The sequence below is a fragment of the Apium graveolens genome, chromosome 8 (assembly GCF_009905375.1).
Source record: "Apium graveolens cultivar Ventura chromosome 8, ASM990537v1, whole genome shotgun sequence".
Classification (NCBI taxonomy): Eukaryota; Viridiplantae; Streptophyta; class Magnoliopsida; order Apiales; family Apiaceae; genus Apium; species Apium graveolens.
In genome coordinates this window covers 41196019-41218847 of record NC_133654.1, presented here as the reverse complement: position 1 = coordinate 41218847, position 22829 = coordinate 41196019, and the positions used below count along the sequence as shown (strand labels likewise).

General features: G+C 40.5%; 2 protein-coding genes and 1 non-coding gene across 5 annotated transcripts; 2 read left to right on the top strand and 1 right to left on the bottom strand.

Moving 5' to 3' along the window:
• Window positions 1-960: 960 nt before the first annotated feature.
• LOC141679513 (uncharacterized) lies at window positions 961-2469 on the top strand. Its single transcript, XM_074485995.1, has 2 exons — window positions 961-1460; window positions 1557-2469. Exons 1-2 carry the CDS (start codon window positions 961-963, stop codon window positions 2467-2469), a joined length of 1413 nt encoding a protein of 470 aa, XP_074342096.1.
• A 10508-nt stretch (window positions 2470-12977) lies between these two features.
• Window positions 12978-14830, top strand: LOC141678360 (receptor-like serine/threonine-protein kinase At1g78530). 3 transcript variants are annotated; one of them, XM_074484658.1, is made up of 4 exons: window positions 12978-13100; window positions 13190-13263; window positions 13358-13453; window positions 14094-14830. In XM_074484658.1, exons 2-4 carry the CDS (start codon window positions 13246-13248, stop codon window positions 14277-14279), a joined length of 300 nt encoding a protein of 99 aa, XP_074340759.1. In that variant the 5' UTR covers window positions 12978-13100; window positions 13190-13245; the 3' UTR covers window positions 14280-14830. The 3 variants fall into 3 exon arrangements, with proteins under 3 accessions (XP_074340759.1, XP_074340760.1, XP_074340758.1); XM_074484659.1 differs by having other exon boundaries at window positions 12992-13113; XM_074484657.1 differs by having other exon boundaries at window positions 13002-13263.
• A 3465-nt stretch (window positions 14831-18295) lies between these two features.
• LOC141682171 (small nucleolar RNA R71) lies at window positions 18296-18402 on the bottom strand. Its single transcript, XR_012559572.1, has one exon. It is a non-coding gene; the product is annotated as a small nucleolar RNA R71 (small nucleolar RNA).
• Between the last annotated feature and the right edge of the window lie 4427 nt (window positions 18403-22829).

Below are 22829 nucleotides of genomic sequence, written 5' to 3'. Positions count from 1 at the left end.
GGCCGAGGTGGAAAAATTTTTAGAGGCCAAATTTATCAAGGAAATCGAGTATCCTGATTGGCTGACCAATATGGTGGTCGTGAAGAAGTCGAATGGGAAATGGAGGATGTGCGTGGATTACACTGACCTCAACGAAGCATGTCCGAAGGATCACTACCCATTGCCTAACATCGACCAACTAAAAGACGCAACGGCAGGATATGAGGTACTTAGTTTTTTGGACGCTTTTTCCGGTTATCATCAAATTGCTATGAATGATAGGGATGTGCCCAAGACAGCGTTCATAACTCCGAAGGGGACTTATGCTTATATTAAAATGCCCTTCGGACTGAAGAACGCTGGAGCCACATTCCAGCGAATGGTGAACAAAGTCTTTAAAGAGCAGATTGGGAGGAATATGGAAGCATACGTGGATGATATGATAGTGAAGTCACTATTCCAAGATCATGCCGAGGACTTAAAGGAATGCTTCGAAACTCTCCGAAAGAATAACATGAGGATCAATCCGAACAAGTGTACCTTCGGAGTCTCTAGTGGAAAGTTTCTCAGGTACATGGTCAGCGCCCGGGGAATAGAGGCGAACTCGGAGAAGATCGAAGCAGTTATCAATATGGAACCTCCCAAATACATTAGAGATATACAGAAATTGACGGCCCGGCTCGCCGCCCTTCGGCGTTTCATTTCCCGGTCTGCCGAGAAAGCACTTCCCTTCTTCGTCGTGCTCAAAGGGTCAAAGAATTTTGAGTGGGGACCCGAATGCCAAAAGGCGTTCGAAGAAGTAAATGAATATTTAACAAAGGCACCACTCTTGATGAGGCCCGATCCGAAGGAAACTCTTTGGGGGCTGTCCTTGTGAAGAATTATGAAGGCAATCAACATCCTGTGTTTTACGTGTCCCATGTTCTCAAGGACGCAGAGACAAGGTACCCCAACGCCGAGAAATTCGCATATAGGTTGGTTATGGCCTTCCAAAAATTGCGACATTATTTTCAAGGCCGGACGGTCCAAGTTGTCACCGATCAACCTCTAAAGAAGATTTTGAACAGGCCCGAAACCTCCGGGAGAGTCGTAGCGTGGTCCATCGAACTCGGGGAATTTGATCTCGAATATGTCCCCCGAACGGAAATTAAGGCCCAGGCTTTGGTCGACTTCGTGGTTGAATGCGCATTCTCGGGTCCGAAGGATCTCTCGCTTGAAGAACAACTAATCCGGATCCCAGGAAACTGGAAGCTCTTTGTAGACCGGTCGGTCGCCGGAAAAAAGTGTGGGGCAGGCTTGATCCTCTCCAGCCCCGAAGGATTTGAAATATGCCAGGCCATAAGTTTCGACTTCCCCTTGACAAACAATGAGGCCGAGTACGAGGCCCTCCTCGCAGGAATGAAGCTTGCCCGAAGCCTCGAGGCGAAGCACCTAAGGGCCTTCAGCGACTCCATGTTGGTTGTGAAACATTTCACAGGAAAGTATGAACAAAGGGATCCCCGAACGAAAGCCTAAGCTGCCAAGGTACGAGATGCTTCTTTATCATTTGAAACCTTTGAATTAAGTCAAATTGGCAGAGAAAACAATTCTAGGGCAGACGCACTTTCCAGGCTAGCTTCGGCCGAGACACAGAACTTGACCGGTTCTATTTACCTTACTGAAGCCAAGATGCCTTCGATCGAAAAGAAAGAATGCCTAGAGATTCACCAGGGAATCGATTGGATGACCCCCCTCAGGAACTTTTTGGAGAAAGGCATTCTGCCACCCGGCCGGAAAGATGCCCTGAAAGTTAAATACAGAGCATCAAGCTACACTATCATCAATGGGAGAATGTATCGCCGATCGGTCAGTCAACCCCTTCTGCGCTGTTTGAACAACGAAGAACAGCGACAGGCTTTGGAGGCAGTGCACGAAGGAATTTGCGGCGAGCACCTGGCTGATCGTTCCCTCGCCTTTAAAATTCTCCGGCAGGGATTCTTCTGGCCCACTTTGAAGGCAGACGCCATCGACTATGCAAAGAAATGTTTACAATGCCAGTTGTTCTCCACTGTCCCAAAACAACCTCCAGAAGAAATGACCTCTGTACTAAGCCCAATTCCATTTGTCGTCTGGGCCGTGGATATAGTTGGCATACTACCCACTAGCACGAAGCAAGCGAAATACTGCATAATCGCCATCGACTACATGACCAAATGGGTCGAGGCCCGTCCTCTGTCGTCCATAACCGAAGAAGCCACTAAAAAGTTCTTCTTGGAACAGGTAATCCTCAGGTTCGGCATCCCGAAAACCTGCATCTCAGATAATGGAACTCAATTCGTTGGAAACAAATTCCGCAAGTTCCTGCACCACTTCGGAATCCAACAAAAATTTAGCTCCGTCGCCCACCCACAAGGAAATGGGGCGATCGAGGCGGCGAACAAAGTGATATTCCGTGGAATCAAGAAGAGGCTGGGCGAGGCAAAAGGAAGATGGGCAGAAGAACTCCCTTAGATCTTATGGGCTTATCGAACCACTCCCCGGACATCGACCGGAGAAACTCCTTTTAGAATGGCTTATGGCACCGAGGCCTTAGTTCCTGTCGAAGTGGGCTTGGAATCATACCGAACCGAGACCTACAATGTGGAAACTAATAGCTTTAGGTTGAAGGCGAACGTAGACTTGCTGGAGGAAGAAAGAGAAGCCGCCTATCAAAGGAACATGAGGTATTTACTATAAACGGCGTAACACTATGACTCCAATGTGAAGAAAAGGGCCTTCGGAGTAGGAGACCTAGTATTAAGGGAGTTGGCCGCATCTATGCCGGCCAAGAAAGGAAAGCTCCAGCCGAACTGGGAAGGGCCTTACAAAGTGACCGAAGTCGTACGCCCAGGAACTTATAAGCTCGAAACGTTATCAGGCGAATCAATTAAAAATACTTGGCATGCCAGTCGCCTTCAGAAATTTTATCAGTAAGAAATTTCTTAAAAAGCTTGTATTTCAATTATATATGAAGAATGAAAGCATTCTGATTAAATAAAGATGCATTTCATGTCAAAATTTCTATATTTATACATGCTGCGGCCGACCGAGTATTATCTGAGGGCGATCCCGAAGAAGATAAACCCTTCGGCCGCCGCCATTGTCTAATTTGTTAATTAAAAAGACACAAGGGACAATCACACAAAAATCGAACATCGCTACACTATTATGACAACTTGAAATTGGTAAACACGAATTAAGGGCCTTAAGGGGCAATCCTAGAATAACGTCCTATCATTCGTCTTAACTTAATTATTTATTATTAATGAGGCCCAAGGAACCCCTGTCCCGGGGCGATCAAAGGAAGGACATGGTCCTTCGGCCTTGATGATGAAACAATTAATCCAACCAGGTTTAGGGCCGATCCCGAAGATGACCGCTGATCTAGGGGCGATCATTAAAAGATCAGCACCCATGTTCCCTCGCCTGAATTAAGAAAGGCTTAACAACCCGAACCAACCTTCGGCCTTTAACCCTTGGGGCCGTAAGGGGTAGTGAGGCAGCAATTCATTAAAATCATTACATTAAAATCGTTAAGGCAAATGAATAAGCCGAAGATACGATTCATTTTATATAAGATCGTTGAGGCGAATGAGGCCGAAGATACGATTCATTAAAAATCGTTAAGGCAAATGAATAAGCCGAAGATACGATTCATTTTATTATTATCAATTCGATAAGATCGTTGAGGCAAATGAAGCCGAAGATACGATTTAATAAGCCGATAAGATCGTTAAGATAAATGAGTAAGCCGAAGATACGATTCATATGATTCGTTTTTAAAATTGTTTAGGCGAATGGAGCCAAAGATACAATTCGTTCTCTTTAAAGGCATCCATAATGCCGAAAATACAATTCGTTTTTAAGGCGAACAATTAAATACAATCGAACAATGCTGATGAAAAATAAAAGATGCATTAAAATATAAAATCCCGAAGGCTAGTTAAATTATAAAAAGTACCAACTACGAGTACCAATTATAAAGTACAGATTACAAAAATAAAAATACAGGAAGACGAACGAAGAATGCCGCTGCAAGAGTTGGGTATGACCATGGAAACACCAACGGCAAACTTCACAACAAGATCATCTTCCGTCATGTCAAGCACCTCAGTGCTGGAGGTTCAGGCTTGGGGGTCTTCATCCGAGAGCTCTTCGTCTTCGCCGGAGGAGACGGGAGGGACTTCGACTGCTGGACGACCGATAGGATCCTCCAGGCTGTCGTCCAGCAACTGATTATAGTCCCAGTTCAGGCCATGGGCCTTCTCCAGGACATAATCAGTGCCGAACTGGAAATAGCGCTCCTCCGTTCGGTCCAGCTGCTTCTGCTTCTTCCGAAGCTCCTTTCGGGACCTCTTCAGCTGGACGTTCCGATGGGAAATCCTCCGGTTCGCCCTCTCCAGCTCAGTCTCCAGCCGAGATCTATCCTTCTTCAGCTCAGCGGCTTCGACCTCGTTCTGGGCTTTCACCCTCACGAGTTCCTCCTTGGCCGCCGTAGCCCTCCTCTCCAACTCCTTCACCTCGGCCATGCAAGTCTCCATATCCTTAACCTTATCATCCACGGCTGCGGCCCAAGGGGCAGCCTGCAAAAGGATGACAAAAACATTACTAAAGGATGCCGAAAGGAAAATGGCGGAAGAAAAATAGAAGATAAAAAAACATACCAAGGACAGGAAGGACAGAAGCTCCGTGCAGGCTTCGGTAGCAGAGGCCAAAGCAAAGGTTGGGAGATCGACCGGGAGCTAAAGCCCATGTCAGAGATCCGAAGTCACCTCCTTCGTGGATTGCCGAGCAGGATACACCGTATGGTCGGACGTAAGCACGCCCCACCCCGGGAGATAAGAACGCACTATCCGCTCCCTGCTCCGGGTCCTCTTGGTAGGGTTCCCCTCCCCCATGTACTCCAAATCGTCCCCCTCCTCGGCCTCAGAAGCCACTCGGGATTGACGGGGCGACGAGGGCTTCTCGGTCAGGACCCTCTCGCCTGTGCCATCAGAGGGATCGGGCGTAGCCCCTTTATCGGTGGCCTTCTTCGCCGAATCTTCGGCCTCCCTTTTCTCGGCCTCCCTAGCCTTCTTTCTCTCTATCAGGGCCTCCCTTGAAGATACTGAAATAAGGGAAAACAAGTCAGTCCAAGCATATATATAATCGAATGCATAATAAGAAAAAGAAAATACAGGTGTGGGGACAAAACTAAAGAAAAGACCAAGAAAGAAGTTTTGTTACCCCCACCCCACAAGCTGAAGAGCCAATCCTTGTCCCGAAACTCTCCGGGACCCAGCTTCTTCACATTGATGTCCACCAACGCCGTGTAACTATCCTTCTCCTCCAAGGTCAATCTCGGCATGAGAAGCAGTGCGGGGTTTACATCCCGCCAAACCGACATGGCCGCCAACCCCGGACCACTCACATAGCACCAATGTGTGTGAGTGGACTTATTGTTCGAGTTGGTCTCCGTCCAATCGGGTCGCCCTGCCTGACGGGCGATGGTGTAAAAACCAGCACTCTTCGGATTCCTCCTGAAATCGTAGTGGTACCAAAATAGGCGAGTGCTGGGTGCGATCCCGGCGTGAAGACACCTGTTCTGAAAATAGTTGATGTGGATGAACCCGTTCGGATCCATCTGTCCGAGGGCGATACCCATCTGGAAGAAGAGGTGCTTAATCAGCTTCAACGGCGGCACCCTCAAGCCGCATTTGAAGGCCGCCTCTGAAATCCCTACGGCGCAGCCTCCATATCCGTCTGGTACAACAAAGTCCTCGGGGAACAGAGTAATCATCATACATCTGAACGACGCGCCCTTTCGTCAGTTCAGATCTATTATTGGCTGCGGGATAGTCGGCAGCCGAACCGTATAGGGCCCGTCCCGTCCGCTCGGGGCGAATGGAAGACGTTCCCACCAAGCTGTTGGATAAGGGGTCCCAAGAATCCGGGGGACGTTCTGCTCGGTCCATGTCCCTGTATCAGGAATAGAGAGACATTAGTCCATGTACTCGGATTAGCAGATAAAAGAAAAAATAAACACCCGAGTACACGTCCCAGGACCGAACGAACCAGAACCCCGGAGGCTGTTTCCGAAGGCTGCTCCTGAGCCAAGCCCACCCGAAGGATGTTTTTGCCTACAGAGCCTTACACATACATCGCTCCAGACCACCTGTTTAAGCCCTGGGTCGGCTCCCGAAGGGTGTTCTAAAACCAAGAAATCCCGAAGAACGTTCTTGGTCATAAAACACCTCGCATGCCATCTTTAAACCCTTGGGGCCTCCTCAGAATTGGTAAAACCCAGAAACCTATGTTACCTACCCAAAAACCCCAGAAAAATACAACAGCACACGCAAAAACCCAGAAAATCCCCATAAACCCGGAACAAAAGTCCGCATGTAAACTCTCTAAAACACGGGAAACTAGCATGCAAATTCAAAACTGGAAAACAAGAAGAGAGACTTACTTGTTTGAAGATGTTCTTGGATTGAAATGGGATGATTTGGGAAGACGGAGTTGCTGTTTCCCGTGATTGAGAGATTCACCACGATTTGTCACTGTGTTTGGAGAAGCTAAAGTGATAAAAAGGAAATGAAACATACAAATGGGCTCATATAGGCGCCTAAAATGAATTTAGAGCAGCGACGTTTGGGGGTTTTTGAAATGAACGTCCCAGATCAAAACGGTTGGCATTCAACGGCTGAGATTGAGTCATGAAACGACGTGCCACCAGCTGTCATCAATGCACTGCAAGTCCCCATAAGATTGCCACGTGTACGACCGAAGATCGAGGCGGGACTGAAGCGATCGCCCTAGGGTTCCTTCATCCCCATATGGGCCGAGACCGGTGTCCAGGGACATGTTGGTTATAGGCCCAATAAGGCCCATTGAACGAAGGCCCGTTAAGCGGTTGTGCTACTGGGCCGAAGGACCTCTAGGCCCGCGTCGCCAAGGCCCATGGAAGTCCAGGCCGAGGCCTGCTACTCGCGGACCGTTGGACAATGCAAGGGACATAACGCCCCCTTTTCACTCCCTCCTTAATAGTTGGTAACGGAAGAACATTCATGGGATGATTGGGTATAAAAACCCTTGTGAAGTAAGATAAAAGATACACACTCTCAACACTGTACTTCTCTTGTATTACTACCCTAATTTTACAGCCAGATTCTGATTCTCACACCGGAGGTGAATCGGGGGTCCAAACCCTCGCATTCTCTTCACTTTCAGGTACGACCGAAGCTATCTTCAATCCAGCCGAAGCCTGTTCACACGACCGAAAGTATTTGGGCGTAACAGTATCTATAATCGAGTTTGAAATTTTGTTTCATAATCGAGTTTGTGTGTGGGTTTATGTTTAGTACTTATTTACATTATATTTGTTTGTGTTAATTAGAGTTTCTATTATAATTTGGTGTTTTTGTTAAATTGAGATTTTGTTTTCTGATAAATTTGGATATTCTTGTAGAATTGAGATTTCTGTGTTAAAATGAGTTTCTGATTTGCTTTGGAAGATTAAGTAATTAACACTAAAATTATTTAAAATGAAATAATTAATGGTTCCAAATTTTGGTAGAGTTTTTAGATCTGAAGCAATATCAAATCATTTTCTTATGCAGTTTATATTGGAAAAAGCTGTTGAGAGCTAACGCTGTGTTTGGTTCAACGGAGGGGAGGGAAGGGGAGGAATTTTAATAGAGGGAAGGGGAGGGGAGGGAAAGGATATAATATTAATTTTATTTGGTAGAAGGAAGGCAGGGGAGGAGAATTAACTCATTTTTATGTTTGGTACAGGAGGGGAAGGGAGGTGTTTATAATTAAAATTACATATAAATCCTTTAGAATATATGTAAGTGTTAAGAAGGTGTAAGGTCATTTTTGGCAATAAAATTTCTCACCTCCAAAAAACCCCAAATTGGGAGGAAACAAAATAAGACCTATAAGGGATTTTGGGCCCCTTCATTTCCCTCCCCTCCCCTCTAAAAATATGAACCAAACACATTTTTTATTATAGGAACCCTCCCCTCCCCTCTATTTTCTTCCAACCAAACAGGGGCTAAAGGTCTTAAAAGTATATTTTTGGTGTGTTTCTGGGTTATATGATAAAAAGTTCGGTTGTTGTAAAGTAAGAGTATATAGTATAGATAGAGATAGATTGAGGAAGATATAGAGGGATAAAAAAAACCTACCACCCTATATATGCTATATGTGCGAGGTGCCTCGACATTGTATTCTACTTTGTCCTGCTTTTAGTTAGAGAGAGGCTTGTTGTGGTGTTCTATAGGATTATGGGAGGTTGGTTCCACATAGAGACTTGTTCTCGAGAACTTTAAAGTGTGGGATCTCAGTGCTTGTACAGTGCCTTTGCAGGTTTCGTCTCTTCTCTGATTAGTAATACATGACATGTTTTCAGTATTTTCATGTGGAGTAATGCTTTGGCGACTATAAATCTGAAAAATGTTAATAAATTTATTGCAGGACGCTCTACTTAAAGATCCTGGAGTGTCCGTTAACCGTGTGATTTGTGTTGGATAAACTAATCTCCAAAGAAGTTGAGGAGTGCATTAATTTTGGTTCATAGAATTAAGGAGATGTATCTGATCATGTATCTATTATTATCATTCATTTATTTGGTTTGTATCCTCCTATTATATAAGGAGGCTAAAGATTGATAAAAAAAGATAACAGAAAATTAAGCTTCTTGAAATCCTGATCCTGATCCTGATCCAAGTTTCACATACTGAAATATTTATACAAAAACCAAACACACATAGACTCAACAGATTGGTATCAGAGCTTGGTATCAAATTCAGAGCCTACAAACATGAATAACTCTTTTGCTGTTCCAAAACTTACCAAAGAAAATTATGGTCATTGGTGTATCCGGATGAAAGCTTTGCTTGGATCACAAGAGGCATGGGAAATTGTTGACAAAGGATACGATGAACCAGAGAATGAAGGAGCTTTAAATCAAGGTCAGAAAAATGCCCTTGCCAAGGCTCGTAAACAAGATCAACAAGCTTTGTCTATTATACATATGGGCCTTGATGAAGGCATGTTTGAGAAGGTTGGATCTGCAACAAAAGCAAAGGAGGCCTGGGAGATTTTGCAGAACAATTTTAAAGGTGTTGACAAAGTAAAAAAGGTACGATTACAAACTCTACGTGGTGAATTTGAGTGTTTACATATGAAAGATATGGAATTAGTTCCGGATTACTTCACGAGGGTTTCCTCTGTTATAAATCAAATGAAGAATTATGGAGAAAAGATTGAAGATGCACGTGTGAATGAAAAAATATTAAGATCTTTGAATACAAAATTGCAACTTGTTGGAATTTCCATTGAAGAGTCAAATGATATAGAGACCATGACTGTTGATCAACTGATGGGATCTCTGCAAGCATATTCAGAAAGATTATTAAAGAAGGAGGAGACAGAATCTCAAGTGTTGAAAACTGATGTTTCAGTTGAAGACAAAGACAAAGTCTTGTATACACAATACAATAGAGGAAGAGGACATGGACGTGCAAGACAGAATTTTACTCGAGGCAGAGGATGTGGTCCTATAAACAACAGATTTGAAGAGAAGGTGCAGACAAATCAACAAAACTGGCGTGGTCAAGGACGAGGCCGTGGCAGAGGTGGAAGATCATATTCTGGAAGAGGAAGCAGATCTGTAGAATGTTACAATTGTGGAAAATTTGGACACTTTGCCAAAGATTGCTGGTTTAACAAGAAGGTGGAGGAAAATGCAAATCTAGTCGAAACGGAGGAGCAACAAGATAAAGGTGTTCTTCTAATGGCCTGCAAAGGTATGATTCCTGAAGATGAAATTTTTTGGTATCTTGATAGTGGGGCCAGCAACCATATGACTGGTCTCAAGCATCTCTTTACTGATTTAAAGGAAATAAATAATGGAGTTGTGTCATTTGGAGATTCTTCAAAGATAGAAGTCAAAGGAAAGGGGGAAATATGTTTTACTAAAAAGGATGGCAAACAAGGAAGAATCGAAGATGTGTACTATGTTCCTGACATGAAGAATAATATTCTGTGCCTTGGACAGTTACTTGAAAAAAATTACTCAGTCTTTATGGGTGACAAAGTCATGATCTTGAAGGACAAAAATGGCAGGACAATTGCAAAAACTGAAATGTCTCAAAATCGAATGTTCAAGTTGAATCTGCAGAATATACAGGAGAAATGCTTACATGCAAAGTCAGATGATAAAGCAACTTTATGGCACAAGAGACTTGGACACTTACATTATGGTGGTTTGAAGGAGTTGGCTAACAAAGGAATGGTTCATGGACTACCAAGCATGGATCATACAGGCAGTTTTTGTGAAGATTGTGTGCTGGCAAAACAAATAAGGAGTTCATTCCAGAAAAAGGCAACTTATCGTGCTTCAAAGCCTCTCGAGTTGGTGCATACAGATATATGTGGTCCTATCACACCTGGATCATATGGCTCCAAGAGGTATTTCATCACTTTCATTGATGATTATTCTCGAAGAACATGGGTTTATTTCTTAAATGAAAAATCTGAGGCATTAAAAGTATTCAAGAAATTCAAAGTGTTGGTTGAAAAGAAGGCAGGAATGTAAATCATGGGATTACGTTCTGATAGAGGAGGAGAATATACATCAAAGGCTTTTACGGAATATTGTGAAGAACATGGCATTAGAAGGTTCTTAACAGCCCCTTATTCACCACAGCAGAATGGCGTGGCAGAACGAAAAAATTGAACAATATTAGACATGGTTCGATCAATGTTAAAGAGCAAGGAATTACCAAAAGAATTCTGGGCAGAAGCTGTGCAATGTGCTGTTTATATTCAGAATCGATGTCCACATTCAAACTTGGGGGATGAAACACCTCAAGAATTATGGAGTGGAAAAAAGCCTACTGTTTCACATTTGAAAGTGTTTGGGAGTGTGGCATATTCACATGTTCCTGATCAAAGGAGAACAAAGTTGGATGATAAGAGCAAGCAATATATTTTTATTGGCTATGATGAGAAAACAAAAGCCTACAGGCTTCTTGATCCAGTTGCTATGAAGGTTGTTGTGAGTCGAGATGTGAAGATACAAGAAGATGATGCATGGAGTTGGAGTAAAGCACATGAAAAAGAAACAACAGAAGATATTCAGATTTCTAAGATTTCAGCAACAAGTTCTGATGCTGAAAATGAAGAATCAGATGAGGATGAGCCCAGGAATCCTAGAACTCGAAGTTTACAAGATATATATGAACATGGTGAGGTGCACTTAGTATGTTTGGTGGCTGATGCAGAAAGCATAGACTTTGGAGAAGCAGTAAAAGATAAGAAGTGGAAAGCTGCAATGGATGATGAAATCAAAGCTATTGAAAAGAACAAAACTTGGGAACTGGTGGAACCTCCAGAAGGATGTAAACCCATTGATGTTAAATGGGTTTATAAGAAGAAACTGAATGCTCAAGGAGAAGTAGAAAGATATAAGGCGAGGTTGGTAGCAAAGGGCTATCGACAGAAGGCTGGAATAGACTATGATGAGGTTTTCGCACCAGTAGCAAGGATGGAGACAATAAGGTTGTTAATTTCTCAAGCAGCTCAAAACAAATGGCCTATTTACCAGATGGACGTGAAATCAGCTTTCTTAAATGGAATGCTCGAAGAAGAAGTTTACGTGAACCAGCCACCTGGGTATGCAAAACCAGGTAAAGAAGGAATGGTGTTGAGATTGTTTAAAGCACTATATGGTTTAAAACAGGCGCCACGAGCTTGGAACACTCGAATTGATGCCTACTTCAAGAAGAATGGATTTGTGCAATGCCCTTATGAAGCTGCTCTCTATGTCAAGGAAAGGCAAGGTAAATTACTACTCGTTGCACTTTATGTTGATGATCTTATCTTTATGGGCAACAATGAAGAGATGATTAAGGAGTTTAAGAAGGAGATGACACAAGAGTTCGAGATGACATATTTGGGTTTGATGAGATTTTTTCTTGGCATTGAAGTGAAGCAAGAGAAATCAGGAATTTTTATATCTCAAGAAGCATATGCAAATGCTATATTAAAGAAGTTCAGAATGGAGCATTGCAATCCAGTAGCAACACCCATGGAACTGGGTACAAAATTTTCTAAATTTGAGGGAGGAAATTCAGTGGAAGCAAATTTATATCAAAGTTTGGTTGGAAGCTTGAGGTATCTTACTTGCACAAGACCTGACATTTCTTATAGTGTTGGGATTGTAAGTAGATTCATGGAGGATCCAAAACAGTCACACTAGAAGGCAATAAAAAGAATTTTGCGTTATATCCAAGGAACAAAAACTCTGGGATTGTTTTATTCCAGAACTGAGGACTACAAATTGCAGGAATATTCTGATAGTGATTGGTGTGGAGATGTGGATGAACGAAAAAGCACATCTGGTTACTTGTTTTTTATGGGAGACACTGCATTTACATGGTATTCTAAGAAGCAGCCGATAGTGGCATTATCAACCTGTGAGGCAGAATATGTGGCAGCCTCTTACTGTGTTTGTCATGCTATATGGTTAAGAAGGTTACTTAGTGAATTGAGAATTCCACAACAGAGATCAACTGAAGTTTGCATTGACAACAAGTCTGCAATTGAGCTTGCTAAGAATCCAGTGCATCATGAAAGGAGCAAACACATTGATGTTCGATTTCATTTTATTCGGGAGCATGTAAAGGAGAAGAATGTGCATTTACGTCATGTTATTAGTCGAGATCAGGTTGCAGATGTGCTCACTAAACCGATGTCCAGAACATTGCTAGATACTTACAAAAGATTGATGGGAATGAAGGATCGAAAGGAATTAGTTTAAGGGAGGAATATGTTGGATAAACTAATCTCCAAAGAAGTTGAGGAGTGCATAAATTTTGGTTCATAGAATTAAGGAGATGTATCTGATCATGTATCTATTATTATCATTCATTTATTTGGTTTGTATCCTCTTATTATATAAGGAGGCTAAAGATTGATAAAAAAAGATAACAGAAAATTAAGCTTCTTGAAATCCTGATCCTGATCCTGATCCAAGTTTCACATACTGAAATATTTATACAAAAACCAAACACACTTAGACTCAACAATTTGGAGCCCGGATGGTTCATTGTTTGGTATGTTATGCTTGTAAGTGTAAGTTATAAGTATTAAGTACTAACAAAGTTAAGGATTCAGTGTGTTTCTCATTATAAAATTTAAACAGGAGTGGCATATTCAAGACACATTATACAAATATACTCTTATCATGGTGGTGAAGATATGAGGCAATATCTGGAGGTAGTGTGACATCCTTGTCCACAACTCGCTTAGCCTTATCCTAATCCTACATCATATTATTTTAAGCAAGTAATACTCTTTTCTTTTTCTATAGATTGATGCTCATATTGGTGGAGTAAATGATCTTGCATTCTCTCATCCCAATAAGCAACTCTGTGTGATAACCTGTGGGGATGACAAGATCATTAAGGTTGGTTTAGCACATCTACCCTTTTATGGACCTGATATAAATATCAATTGTATCAGTCAGTGTACAAGCACTAGTTGTGGTTTCCTTAAAAACCTATCACGCTATATACACCATAAAGTACTATATCTGCAGAAAAATATATTTAAATTTTTAGTTTATATTGTAATTCTCCGTTGCTTAATGTAATTTTTGTTGGTCAAGTACCTCAATTGGGTGTACTTCATCAGGAACTTACTTGAACATTTGATTTTATGCATAGTGCAAGTTTCTATTTCAGATCATATTTTAAAATTTGATCAATTTTTTTTATTATTAGTCTGCATTATGTATTTGACATTCATTCATATTACTTTTAGTCTTACTCCGTAAATGTTGTGTTGAATCTACTTACTCTGTTGTAATAGTTACTCTAATTATACAATGTACCTTTAATCAGACAAATTTATATATGCCTGTATATTTCCCTGATAATTGAATTTTGTCATTTTATGGTCATATTTTCGTCATTGTATGAAGTCTGAATTTGTGTATAGTTTGCATCATATTTTCCTATGTTTTGTCATATGACTTATACCTGCAATTAAAATTTATATGGCACATGGCGATTCTGAAATCTTGAATCTAAATCGTGCTAATGCAGGTACAAGTCGTAGTTCAAGAGAAAAGGAAAGAATATGTGATTGATAGTGTCTTAAAAGATCATCCATCTGAAGAAGTTAATTATGTATTTAGTGTTGCATTAATGTGCCTAGAGTCAGATCCAACCAGAAGACCAACCATGGAAGAGGTTGTCAAGATGCTTGAGCATATTAAACTGCAATTGTGAACATAATCTTGAGTTTTGCTTAATAAGTTCTCTTTCACATACAAATCTGTTGATAAATTACCGGTTCCTATTTTAGTAGAAGATTCAACAAGAAACCAACTCAAACTATGAAGATAACACTAACTGGATTGACGGATCAAAAACTCAGTTACTTCTATTTGAGGAAGTAATGTAGCAATATTTACTTGAGGGCTGTTGCCAAGCGGTTAGCTACTAAAGCTTTCAATGAAGGAGAGACTGGCTCACCTCTAAAGAAAACATCAAAAAGAGCTAGTGTTAGATTACTTGACTTAATTGTAGCATCTGTACCAGAAGGCATACCTTCAGTTGATATGCTAACCTGCAAGTCAGCAAAAAATACCTATTTTTTTAGCTGAAGTACTTTATCTTTAACTTCTCTTCTAACTTTTGTGTAGCCAATTTGTGTATGTGACTTTGTAATTTTATTCCGACTTAGAATGAAATGGTTTGTATGACAATAGTGTAACGGTCATGGTGCCGCTTTTGGATTGTTATATACTTGATACTTGGATTGTGATTTGTTAATTAAATGTGTAGCTTTTATGCCTGGCTAGTACTATATACGACAAGAATCTTTAATTTTTTTTAAATAATTGTTGCAATTTTATTGAATAATGTTGCTAAAAAGTTACAAAATCATTACAATAGGGTCAAAATCATTGCAATATCTTTATTAAAATCATTGTCAGTGGTCTAATATTGTTGCATTAAAGTCACTAAAATGATACGAATTTAAGCTAATGCAATGCTATTTTGGTGTTGCTGTAGACAACAATTTGTTGCTATATGTATCTATTACAATGAGTTAAATCTATTACCATAAGGTGCTATATTCGTTTCTAAATCGAGCAATTGCAACGCACTCAGATGCAACGCCCAATTTTGGCCTATTTATTTCTATAGACTCTATTGCAACATAAATAGCACATAAGACAATATTTTCTCAGCGTTGCTATAAGCAATCTATGGTGTAGTGGTTCTTGCGTTCGATACTAGTCTGTCCTAAAAAATGCCTATGTATCTCTAATCTGTCCACTCAGAGTTTGAAATCGAGGGATGGGCACATGGCCTTAAAGGCATCAAGGAAGAACCTTGAGAAGAAGTCTCATGATTGGACTTTTAGATCTTTTTTGGCCAAATATAAGGCTTCATGCTTTGAGAAGAAACACACAAGCATTATCCTATTTATCAATAGTCACGAGCATTACCCTATTTACCAACAATCAGAAGACTTTTTCAAGATGAAAAATGGTCATGAGGACGAGATGTGTCCCATCTACATGTGCATTGGCTGGAACAAAGCAATTGGCTCTGTTCATAACTCATATTCAGATGTGGTAGATCTGTCAGAATTTACAAGCCCTTGGGCTATTTATGAGTTTTCCACTATTATGTTCGATACTAGTTTGTCCTCAAAAGATGCATACGGAACTCTATATTATAGAAAATCAAGCCGACGTAGTTCTAACTTAAGGGGTAGAGCCTACGTATCTCTATATTATAAAGAATTAAGCCGACGTAGTTTTACATTAGGGGTAAAGGCCTTTATATAGTTGTTGAGTTTAGGATTTTAGACTTAAGTTGGGAGACTTGATGGACAAGTCTCCAACTTAAAAGGTAATAAAAATTCTAGTAAGACGTGGAATTCTAGATTCTTTCTTGTAAGAGTTAGTTTTCATTTTGGATAGTGTGTTTTGGACAAACTGCCATATTAGGCTCGACCACGAACAATCTCGTTCGTGGTCGCCGTGGGCCTAGGCCATCTGTGGTCATCAAAGGCCTTGACCATGAATTGAAATTTAACTGTAATTAATCCAACATTTATTTTCTCTTTAGGGTGGGCAATGCTACTTGGTTCCAACACCATTTATTTTCAACCCGTATGTTGAGTGGCATTTATGGCACTTTATAATGCTCTGTAAAGCTTTGAATTGGTGTATTTGTACTCAAGTTATTGATGTTTTAATGTATTTTCTAGTATTTTTTGCATTTCAGGCATTAATCTGAGAATCAGGTGAATTAGCATTGATTTGATGCTAATATGGTGTTAGGTTGGTGTCTAAGGAATAAAGCTCGCAAAGACCAGCTCAAATCTGCAAGAAAAAGAAGAAGTCAAAGTTTTGGCAGAAGCTTAGTGTGACTGCGCTAATCAAGCGCACGCCCGCGCCCGAACTTCAGAGAGCCAGCACGCCCGCATTGATCAAGCGCGCGCCCGTGCCAAGTTGGGTTTCAAGAATCCTGTTTTGAATAGAAGGCTGATTTCTGGACTTCTCTGCTGATCAGGGCTTCTATATAAATAACTTTAGGTCATTTTTAATAAGATATCAAGCCAGAGACTTATCAAGGAGAGCCGTAAGAAGACCGTGTTAGCACGATTCAACGAAGACGAAGAAGATCTTATTTTTACTTGTAAATCTTTGTTTTAAGTTGTACTTGGATGCTAATTTTCTTATTTGTGAACCTTACTCTTGTTTCGTACATAGTTTTATTTATTCGTTATAAGGACTATATTTGTTATACCATGCTTTCATCGGAACCCACGATGATGAGTTCGATTATGGGCTAATCGTTATCGTGGGGTTCTAGCGGATTTATTTATGGATTTCTTTAGTTAATTTGTTTCGATGCCTTAGTATGTGATGATTGTATGATAACCTAGTATTTGTTGTGTTTATTCATCTTATGAGCGTCGCGAACTTATAAGATAGTGTGTTAATTCTTAATGAAGCGAAAATGAATTTAAGGATTAAAACTTGCCATGCTAGCATAGGTTCATGTAATTGTTATGCATGATTCGTAGGTAATTTTAACCATCTTACTTGCCCTATGTAATCAAGATAGATAACTTGTGCTTAAACCGTTATGTTGTCAAATTCTATAGACATATAGGGTCTCTATATAATTGGTGTCTATTCAGCTTCTATCTCTTTTGTGGATGTCTAGTAGTACGGTATTCGTACAACGAAAGTTGGCATTTATTAGTTTCATGTTATCTGATTAGTGTCATAACCATTGCATGCTAAGGTTAAGAAAAATAAGGCTATTGAATGAAGTATTTAATGAAGTTAAAATCCCATGTTTGTCATATATATTAATTCAGTCAATCTTATTCTCTTGGTTATAATTGTTAGTTTAATTCTTAGTTATAAACAACCTCAATTAGTTATCGTCATAGCATTGAATAATAACCATACATTGTTGCTTAAGTGCGTAAATTAATTTAGTTAACCAAAGCCAGTCTTTATGGGAACGAACTAGAAAAAATTCTATACTACTTGCGAACTCGTATACTTGCGTGTATTATTAGCGCGTGTTTAGCGACTAACAAGTTTTTGGCACCGCTGCCTGGGACTACAGTGTTAATTTTTAGTTTTTGTGCTTTCCATCAGTGTTCGTTAAAGTTCATTGACTCGGACATTGTTACTTATTCGTTTCCTTGCTTATTTCAGGTACTCTAGCAAGGGTGTATGCATACGCGTTCGCGTACTCGTAAGAGAGCACTGGATAAAGGCGAGGAAGAAGTTGTGGTAGTTCGAAAGGAAGTTTTTGAAGAAGAAAAGAAGGTAGAAGAAGAAGAGAAAGTCGAGGAACCAACTTTAGTAGAGATGGGTGATCAAGTAGAAAATCCTAAGGCTTTGATGGACTATTCTCAACCTAAGATCAATGACATTCAGTCAAGCATCATCAGGCCAGCCATCAGGGCTAACACTTTTGAGATCAAGTCAAGCACGATTCGGATGATACATAACTCAGTTCAGTTTAGGGGTTCTCCTACTGAAGACCCCAACATGCACATCAGGGATTTCATCAAGATCTATGACACTTTCAAGTTCAATAATGTGACTGAAGATTCTATCAAGCTGCGACTCTTCCCATTCTTTCCGAGGGACAAAGCTAAGTGCTGGTTACATTCTCTACCAGCAGGGTCTATCACCACTTGGGAAGATCTTGCTCAAAAGTTTTTCACTAAATTCTTCCCTATGGCGAAGACTATTACAATCAGGAATGCTCTTACTCAGTTTGCTCAGTAAACTGGAGAATCTCTGTGTGAGGCTTGGGATCGATATAAGGAGATGCTAAGGAAGTGCCCACACCATGGCATGCCTGATTGGATGATTATTAACTGTTTTTACAATGGATTGGGTGCTACTTCTAGACCCATGCTTGATGCAGCATCGGGAGGAGCCTTGTGGGATAAGAGCTACGATGAAGCTTATGAACTTATTGAACTGATGGCTGCTAATGGGTACCAGAATCCTTCCCAGGGACTGACTCAGGGAAAGGTAGCAGGAATTCTGGAGTTGGATGCAGCAACTTCTATAGCTGCCCAACTTAAGGCTTCGACGATGAAGGTGGACACTTTGGCTAATTATGGAGTTAATCAAATCACTAGTGTCTGTGAGCTTTGTGATGTTGCCCATGAGACTGATCAATGCACAATTTTTAGTGAATCAGCTCAGTTCGTGAGCAACTTTCAGCGTTCATAGCAACCTGTGCCAACCACTTATCATCCTAATTTCAGTGAGAGCAACGCGCAGAATGCGGTTCAACAGCCTTATCAGCAGTATTCCGTTAAGCAGTACAACCCCCTGGTTTTCAGCAACCGCAGTATGCACCAAGACAATAACTACAGCTACAACAAGCTAATGAAAAATCTGAATTAGAAGAGTTGAAACTTATGTGAAAAAGTCAAGTTGTTTCTATTAAGACCTTGGAAAATCAAATTGGGAAAATTGCAATGCCTTGCTAAATCATAAGCTGGTACACTACCTAGTGACACTGAAGTTCCAGGAAAAAGGGAAGCTAAGGAGTAGGTAAAGGCAATCACTTTGAGGTCTGGAAAGATTACGAATCCCGAACAAACTCAAGCGTGGACTGAAGAAGCTGGGGCTGAAAAAGAAGTAGAGCAGCATGAAGTAGAAGTGGAACCAATGAGACTATTGTTGAGCACACTCCTCTTGAGGGTAATACAGGGGAGAAATGGATCTATCCTCCACCGCCTTTTCCCAAGCGGCTGCAGAAGAAAAAGCTGGACAAGCAATTTGAGAAGTTTCTTGAGAAGTTTCTGGAGGTGTTCAAGAAACTTCATATCAACATACCTTTCGCTGAGGCTGTTGAGCAGATGCCTAGTTATGCAAAGTTTATGAAAGGTATTCTCTCTCAGAAAGTGAAGCTAGATGATTTAAAGACTATCGCTTTCATGGAGTAATGCAGTGCTGTGCTGCAATAGAAGTTGCCTCCGAAGCTTAAAGATCCTGAAAGTTTCACTATTCCGTGTACTATTAGAAAAATGTCTTTTGACAGATGCTTATTTTACTTGGGAGCTGGCATCAATCTGATGCCCTTGTCAACCTTCAAGCAGTTGGACTTACCTGATCTAAAACTGACTTATATGACCTTGCAGTTGGCCGACCGTTCTATTACATATCCGTGAGGTATTGTGGAGGATGTCTTGGTCAAGGTTGATAAACTCATCTTCCTTGCTGATTTCGTAATTCTTGATTTTGAGGAGAATAGGAAGATTTTCATAATCTTGGGAAGACCTTTCTTGGCAATTGACCGAACCTTGATAGATGTGCAGAAGGGTGAACTCACAATGCGCGTGCTGGATCAGGATGTAACTTTTAATGTGTTCAATGCTATGAAATTTCCTACAGAAAATGAGGAGTGCTTAAAGGTAGAGTTGGTCGATTCTGTGTTTCTTCAGAACTTGATCAATTGCTAAGGTCCAATGCCTTAGAAAAAGCCTTATTGGGAAATTCAGATAGAGAAGATGACGAAGGTGAAGAACAATTGCAATTTTTAAATGCTTCTCCCTAGAAGAGGAAGGTTGATATGCTTTTTGAATCTTCTGGAATGGAGGAATTGAATAAAGCTCCTAAACGCCTCAAGCCATCTATTGAGGAAGCTCCCACTCTTGAGCTTAAGCCTTTACCTGAGCATGTGAGGTATCCGTTTTTAGGTGATACATCTACTTTGCCTATTATTATTGCATTTGACCTTTCAGGTAGTGACGAGGAAAAGATTCTGAGGATTCTGAGAGAGTTCAAATCGGCAATTGGCTGGACTATAGCAGAGGTCAAGGGATTCAGCCCTTCTTACTGCATGCATAAAATTCTACTAGAGGAAGGTAGCAAGCCTAAGGTCGAGCAGTAAAGAAGACTTAATCCAATCATGAAGGAAGTAGTGAAGAAGGAAATTCTTAAGTGGCTAGATGTAGGGATCATCTATCTTATTTCTGAAAGTTCATAGGTAAGCCCGGTTCAATATGTGCCAAAGAAAGGTGGAATTACTGTGGTAGCAAATGAGAAGAATGAGCTTATTCCTACTAGAACAGTCACGGGGTGGAGAGTTTGTATGGACTATAGGAAGCTCAACAAAGCCACTAGGAAGGATCACTTCCCTTTGCCCTTCATTGATCAGATGCTTGACAGATTGGTCGGTCATGAGTACTACTCTCTTTTGGATGGTTATTCGGGTTACAATCAGATTTGTACCGCTCCAGAAGATCAAGAAAAGACTACCTTCACTTGTCCATTTGGTACTTTCGCTTCAGATGAGTTTCTTTTGGTCTGTGTGGTGTGCCAGCCACATTTGAGAGATGTATGATGGCCATCTTTTCTGATATGATTGGCCAGAATATGGAGGTGTTCAGGACGACTTCTCTGTATTTGGCGATTCTTTTGATGAATGCTTGCAAAATCTTGGACACGTTCTCAAAAGGCATGTTGAGACCAATCTGATTTTCAATTGGGAGAAATGTCACTTTATGGTGCGACAGGGCATTTTTCTCGGGCACTAGGTTTCGAGTAAGGGACTTTAGGTGGACAAAGCCAAGGTGGGGGTCATTGAGAATCTTTCTCCACCCGTTTCTTTTAAGGGAATTCGCAGTTTCCTTGGTCATGCGGGTTTCTATAGGCATTTTTTCAAATACTTTTCTAATATTTCAAAGCCATTGTGCAGTTTGCTAGAAAAAGATGTCCCTTTCAAGTTTAATGACGAGTGCCTTGCAACATTTGAAACATTGAAAAAGAGTTTAATTACGGCACCGGTCATAACTGCACCTGATTGGAATGAACCTTTTGAGATAATGTGCGATGAAAGTGAATATGCAGTTGGAGCAGTTCTTGGGCAAAGGAAGAATAGCATATTTCATGTGGTCTAGTATGCTAGCAAGACCCTAAATGGTGCTCAATTGAATTATACTACTACGAAGAAAGAACTTTTGGCTATTATCTATGGTTTTGAGAAATTTCGATCTTATCTACTTGGGACTAAGGTGACAGTTTTCACTAATCATGCTGCAATTTGATATCTCATCTCAAAGAAGGACTCAAAGCCTAGATTGATTAGATGGGTTCTTTTGCTTCAAGAATTTGAACTAGAGATCAGGGACAGAAAGGGAACTGAAAATCAAGTCTTTGACGCCCTCCAAACCCGAGTCAGAAGTTTGGGGCTCACAACACACACACACAATATATAAACCTGTATATAAAATATTATATGCATTGACCCTTCCTTACACAACCACGTATCACAACATGTTAAAGTATGAAAATAAGCCACAACCTGATCTTTTATTACATCGTACCAAATCCCAACTAGTTCAACTTACAATGGCTAAGGATATCATACTTACAATCTTACACAACTTATCTATAATATAAAGCTTCTGTTAGCTCGATCCAACTTAAACGGAAATCCGAGCTCATACACTAGACAGGGAATCCTTGTTATCAACCATTTCCTTTTCAACTATTGAAAACATAAATTTTTTGCAAGAATGAGCTTACTAGCTCAGCAAGTAATAATAGCAGCAGTTGAGGTTAAACAATCACCAATTGAAATGATTCAAAAGAATCAAGTTTCTGAATAAACAATTATTAGAATTGGATATTCACTTTTCATTTTTAAAAAAAAGCCAAGGTTAGGCTGCTGATCAGTCACGCACTAACCCTGAGCAAGTCTCCCAGCTTTGCTCTATGTACTGGATCCAAGGAATGCATTGGCCTACTATGACCATGAATCTGGTCCAATCACGAATCTGGTCCACATTTATAAAACCATCCAATTCTAAAACAATTCAAAATGATAATCAATGTAAATCAATAAGCTGAATCATAAACAATATTTATCTTGAAGCATAGGGTGATTCACAATACCATGAAGGTATAACAAGAGATTTAAAAAGTTTGGCTTTCAATCAAGGAAAGAATCAGAAATTAGAAGACCAGGGATTCAAGGGTTCCACGGATTGGTCTTCTGTTAAACAAGGAATAAGGGTTGGTATATCAAGCAATTCAATATCAGAAATCAGTATGTGGTAGGTATGTATTTATGGAGTTATATCGTATGTGTTTGGATAGTATCTGAGAATTCAACAATCAATGGTTTATGAAGAACAACGCTTATGGCTCAAGATTAAGAAGAATCAGGGTTCAAGGTTAAATAGTTTAAAGCACTTGCAATATAAAACAAGAATTATTTTAAATAATAGCGACATTTTATGAAAACAGTTCGAAAATATTT